Source organism: Myotis myotis, unplaced genomic scaffold, assembly GCF_014108235.1.
Source record: "Myotis myotis isolate mMyoMyo1 unplaced genomic scaffold, mMyoMyo1.p scaffold_m19_p_2, whole genome shotgun sequence".
Taxonomy (NCBI): Eukaryota; Metazoa; Chordata; class Mammalia; order Chiroptera; family Vespertilionidae; genus Myotis; species Myotis myotis.
The window spans coordinates 214,311,423-214,317,320 of NW_023416324.1; the positions used below are offsets into that span (position 1 = coordinate 214,311,423).

Below are 5,898 nucleotides of genomic sequence, written 5' to 3' on the forward strand. Positions count from 1 at the left end.
CTTCATGGTTACATAATCCTGTTTGCTTAAAGTGCCTACACTTTGTTTTGTCCTTGGTCACCGTTAATAGAGAGAAAGAGAGAGAGAGAGAGAGGTAAAACCCTGCCCTGCTCACTGGTTAGAAACTGTGGTTGCCTTCATGCTACCACAGGAGATGAGAGTACTCCCAAGAGACTGTGGCTGTAAAGCTGAACACATTTACTCTCTGGCTCCTTCTAGAATGTATGTGAGCCCCTCAGTCACACTGCCCCTTTCTTGACCTACCCTTAGGTCTATCCTATTTCTGAGCGGGTACAGCATGCAAGTGATCTGCAGGATGTAGAAAGAACCATTTACCACCTGCTATTGTTCAGTCATTACTCTCACCCACTCCACTTTTTCTCCCCGTGTCACAGGAGAAACCACAGACTCAGAATTAGTAGCCAATTCAAACTGAATACTCTATACAGGGGCTAATATATGAGGAAAACGGGCCACATGCTATCCTGACTAGCTCAGGGTAGGTCTGCGTGGCAGCATTGCAAACGCAGAAAGCGAAAGTAACCACAGTGGTGGTGTGAAATTAAAACTTTTAATTAAAAAATTGTTGCCGAAACCGGTTTGGCTCAGTGGATAGAGCGTCGGCCTGCGGACTGAAGGGTCCCGGGTTCGATTCCGGTCAAGGGCATGTACCTGGGTTGCGGGCACATCCCCAGTAGGAGATGTGCAGGGGGCGGCTGATCGATGTTTCTCTCTCATCGATGTTTCTCACTCTCTATCTCTCTCCCTTCCTCTCTGTAAAAAATCAATAAAATATATTAAAAAAAAAATTGCTTTAATTAATTTCAGAGAGGAAGGGAGAGGGAGAGATAGAAACATCAATGATGAGAGAGAATAATTGATGAGCTGCCTCCTGCACACCTCCTACTGGGGATGGAGCCCGCAACCTGGGCCTGTGCCCTGACAAGGAATCTAAAAAGTGACCTTCTGGTTCATAGGCTTAAGGTCAAATGCTGAACCACACTGGCTGGGCTGAAATGAAAACTTTTTAAACTAAAAAGCAGCTTACAGTGGGTAATCATGTCCTAGGCCGACGCCTTCCCTGACAAAGGTCAATCTTCACCATAATGGGTCCTCTCTATTGTCTTTTTGCATCTACAATTACATATCATTGGAATGTCAGAGTCATTTTCCTTTTTTTTTGGACCCCTCAAAGATCAGGCATGGTTTGTGGAGGCCACAAATCCTCTCATTATAACTGAGTTACTTACTGACAGTTAACTATCCTGCAGCCACCTCAGTAAAGGCAGTATGTGTCTATCACTTTTCTTTTTATCCAATCCCAGTGGTCTCCTCCTCCCCATCCCTTCACCCCCCACTTTGCTTTCTCCTGCCTCCCTAATCTATCACCAATGGATTTCACGTAACCCACTTGTTAGGATGGAAAAAGGCCTTTCTTTTTCCTTGCTGTGGCCTTCCACAACTTATGAGAAGCACCTGATAATTAAATCCCAAGACTGTTAGCTCCTCTGCTTCAAACAGCCCCTCTGTTCAAACTTACAGACAAGACCAGTGACTCTGAAGGCTTCCTATTTCCTCCCGCTGGTTTACCACTCAGGATAAGACACCTGCCTAGGACTTCTGCCTGGACTGTCTCCTGAGGAAATAACAGTCATCCCCTGCTGTGGGCTCCATTGCACCTAGCAACAGCAGCAGCCCCCCGATGCCCCTCCCTTCCCTGTCCCAGGCTTGAAAAGAGTTTTGTTGTTCTTTGCCCTTGGTTAGCAATGCACTGGTGCTTTCCCTCTGGGAAGTGAAATAAACTCTCTCTGTATCCATCTCTTCTCACAGTTGTGAATTCTTTCACAGCCCAAGTCACCTAGTCACGGGCCCAAGAACCCTACCAGCACTTAAGTCTCCTGTGTTGATTGTAATGTATCAAACAAGGCGCAAATCCGATGTTCTCCAGAGCATAATCTCATCCATTGAGATTCTGCTTCCAGCATTTGTTGAGACTTTGGCTCAAAAAAACTTATAAAACTTCTGGTTTTATAAGTTTTGAAGGTTTCCTACGTTAACAATCCTATCTAATAATTGACCATACCTTTGCTATGCCTCCCAATGGCTAATCAGCATGATATGCAAATTAACCACCAACAAAGATGGCGGCTAATTTGCCTAGTGCAGGCAGGGCAGGATAGCACAGCCGCCAGTGCGAGCTGCCATCTTGAGCCGCAGGCCAGCCCCAGAAGCCACCCAAAAGCCGGTGATCAGGGGGAGATGGGGGTCCCCTGCCCAGACCTGACACCTCTGGGGGAGGCATCAGGCCTGGGCAAGGGGCCGATCCTGCGATCAGAGGGTGATGGGGGTCGATCAGAGGGTGATGGGAGTCGATGCCTCTGGCTGAGGCGTCAGGCCTGGGTGGGGGGCAGAGCCGGCATCAGGCCTGGGTGAAGGGCGGAGCCAGTGATGGGGGGGGGGGGTGGGGATCCCCTGCCCAGGCCTGCCGCCTCAGCTAGAGGTGTCAGGCCTGGGCAAGGGCGGAGCCGGGGATCGGGGGAGATGGGGGTCCCCTGCCCAGGCATGAAGCCTGGGCCAGAGGTGTCAGGCCTGGGGCAGGGGTGGAGGGGGGGTGGCGGTGGGGGCGGGGGCGGGTGGGGCGCCAAGCCAGGGATTAGTCTGAACTACAGAGGAAACACCTTTTCTGACCACTCATTGGTTAAGCTCCCTGTAGCCACTGGCAATATTCTTAGTAACATGGGTAATAAGAATCCAAAAAGGTGATCTATGGTTTTTCACCACACTCCTGGCGAAAAAAACGAAGGTCCGCTGCTGGAGGGCTAAGAAATGTCATATCCTGCCCTAGCAGGTTTGGCTCAGTGGGTAATGCCTTGTCCTGCCAATGGCAGGGTCTGAGTTCAATTCTGATCAACAGCATGTACCTAGGTTGCAGGCTCCTCCCTGGCCCGGGCCCAGGTCAGTGCTCATGCAGGAGGCAACCAATCAAAGTGTTCCTTTTACTTTGATGTTTCTCTCTGTCTTTCCCTTTCTCTTCCATATTCTCTAAAAATCAATGGAAACATATCCTCAGGTGAGGATAAAAAAAAAATAAATAAAGAAATTATTATTATATGAAAGACACATCTTGAAAATGCCTAAAGAAAGTTGTCATTTTTTCATGGTGAAGGGACTGGAGTCCGTGTTGATGAAAAATCCTTGCTGGCTGCGGTGACTGGCAGTGGCTGCAGCAGCGGGGTGATGGGGCTGGTGCCTTCCCCTGATCAGCCCGGTCACCTCCCACAAAGGGAGGCCAGACTGCGGCTTAGGCCCTATCCCCAAGGGGAGCAGGGAGCAGGCCTAAGCCATCACTAGGACATCCCCTGAGGGCTCCCAGTATGTGAGAGGGGGCAGGCTGGGCTGAGGGACACCCCCTCCCCACCAGTGCACGAATTTTGTGCACTGGGCCTCTCGTATACTATATTTGGATAGAAATGATGTGACAGTGTGCATGTCCTTTTGGTCTATTCAGAACAGATAACATAATAGGGCCCATAGAGAGGAGCTCACCATTTTACAACTTTTTTCTCCGTAACTAACTGTCCATGAGGCCCCTCAGCATCTGAGGGCAAAAGGGCTAGGAACACAGGGGTCTCCGCACCCTCTTCTGGACTTTTGGGGGCTTGGGGTCCAGTCAGGTCAGTTCTCACCCACCCTGGGCAGCAGGCATTCAGGAGGATCTTGTCCTCTCTCCTGTGTGCACTCAGGTTCCTGGCATGGATCCTGGACAGGACGGTGATGCCAATTTTTGTGACGCCGTACGTGCTGTTGGGCCAGCCCTCCCTCTGGTGCACCCCGTTTCGAGTATCTTCCACGAACTTGTTCATGAGCCCCACCAGCTCCTCCTCGCTGATGGTGTCGCTTCTGAACTGCTGCTGCAGCTCCGGGCTGCAGTTTTTCAGAGCTCTGAGACTCTCCATGCTCGACACATTCACCACTCTGCCTGAAATGCAAAGGAGGCTGTTATGTAGAAAGGCAGGCACGAGCATTCCGGTGCCAAATCTGCCCGGATTCTGGACCAGGAAGTTTCCATGAGCATTAATGAAGACTGCCTCTCTGATGAAGGCCAGAGAGAGTCTAGAAACCTGTCATACCCAGTAGATCTCAGATGATGTCAGAGAAATGTTTTTTTTAAACATATTTTTATTAATTTCATAGAGGAAGGGAGAGGGAGAGAGAGATAGAAACATCAATGATGAGAGAGGATCATTGATTGGCTGCCTCTGGCATGCTCCCCACTGGGGATTGCGCCCACAAATGGGGCATTGGCCCTGACTGGGAATCGAATCATGACTTCCTGATTCATAGGCCGACCCTCAACATCTGAGCCAAGCTGGCTGGGTTCAATTTACCTCTTAAATTAGATAGTTCTGCAAAAACAGTTGTATGCCAGCTAAAGGGTAAATCAGTTGTTCAAAGGAGGACAAAATCTTGGTATGTCGTGGCTTTACCGGATGGACTATCTGCTCCTTCCCATCTCTCCTTAGGCCACACTGGCTCCTCCAAATGGCAGGCATACTTCTGGTCCTGTGTCTGTTTCTGTCATATAAATTCTATATAGAGTTTATACCTTCAGTGACCCTTTGGCTGGAACGGAGCAGGGAAGAGAGGGGAGGCGGGCTGGGAGTAAGGCTGTGAAAATAAAGGATTAAGCTTGGCCAGAGCAAGGTTTGGCCTTTGCCTAGGGCTGCTGGGGTAAACTTTAAACCGTTGGACTGTTCATCCTCTTAAGATTGTCCTGTCGCCAAAACCGGTTTGGCTCAGTGGATAGAGCATCGGCCTGCGGACTGAAAGGTCCCGGGTTCGATTCTGGTCAAGGGCATGTACCTGGGTTGCGGGCACATCCCCAATGGGAGATGTGCAGGAGGCAGCTGATCGATGTTTCTCTCTAATCGATGTTTCTAACTCTATCTCTCTCCCTTCCTCTCTGTAAAAAATCAATAAAATATATTAAAAAAAAAAAAAAAAGTTTATCCTGTCACCTTGGGGGTTTAGGTTCAGGCTACACAGTGGATGTTAACAATATGGTTATGGTGAGGCTACCTGGTATCAAATGGATCCCTGGGGGAGGTGCTGGAGAGGAAGGTCAGCCAAGCGAACAGCGGGCCATGTCCGTGAGGCCAGCCCTCAGCACACACCCCTGAAACAAGGTGGGTGAGCTTCCCTGGATGGCAGTGCTCCCTGTTACTGTCACACACACAGCTGCTGTCCGCAGGACTCCACGCGACAGGACAGCTGGAAGCTCCCTGCCCGGCTTCCCTGGCGCCTGCCCCCTGGCCCCTGAGAGCTCCGCCAGGGTCGATCTGCAGCACTCTCCTTTTCCTCTGCTGCTGAGCACTGCCATTCTGAGTATAATGGCGTCCAGGAGTTCTGAGTCCTCGCAGGGATTCTTGAACCTGAGGGTGGTCTGGGGGAACTGCTGAACTTGTGAAAACCAAGTGATATTTATCTCAGATATGCACAGGTTGGCTTAGCCTCTTGGAACCAATAGGTGCAACGCACTGTATCAGTAGAGTACAAAGAAAGGCCCCTGTGATCCGATGCAGAAGAGTTCAGGGGCCTAATGAATTGGAGGTAGGAACGGTCACTCAGGAAGGGAGGGGGAGGACGGAGAGGGAGGGGGAGGAGGGAGGATCTGGCCTGGGATCCTCAGGAGACTCCAATGGTTGTGAGGGGCGCGAGCAATGACTGGCCTCTCTGAGGAGACCTCTGAACAAAGAGCTGAAGGATAAGCAAGAGCCGGCTGTGCAGAGACCAGGGGGCAGACAGCAAAGATGGCCCAGGCCTGAGGCTGAGGGCACCTGGCCGGGTGAGACACCAGGGGGCAGGGCAGCTGAGCAGGAGCAGGAGCAGGAGCAGGGA

General features: G+C 50.8%; 1 protein-coding gene across 1 annotated transcript; it reads right to left on the reverse strand.

Moving 5' to 3' along the window:
- Window positions 1-3,484: 3,484 nt before the first annotated feature.
- LOC118676829 (carbonyl reductase [NADPH] 1-like) lies at window positions 3,485-3,978 on the reverse strand. Its single transcript, XM_036351341.1, has one exon. The coding sequence runs from the start codon at window positions 3,954-3,956 to the stop codon at window positions 3,543-3,545; it is 414 nt and encodes a 137-aa protein (XP_036207234.1). The 5' UTR covers window positions 3,957-3,978; the 3' UTR covers window positions 3,485-3,542.
- Between the last annotated feature and the right edge of the window lie 1,920 nt (window positions 3,979-5,898).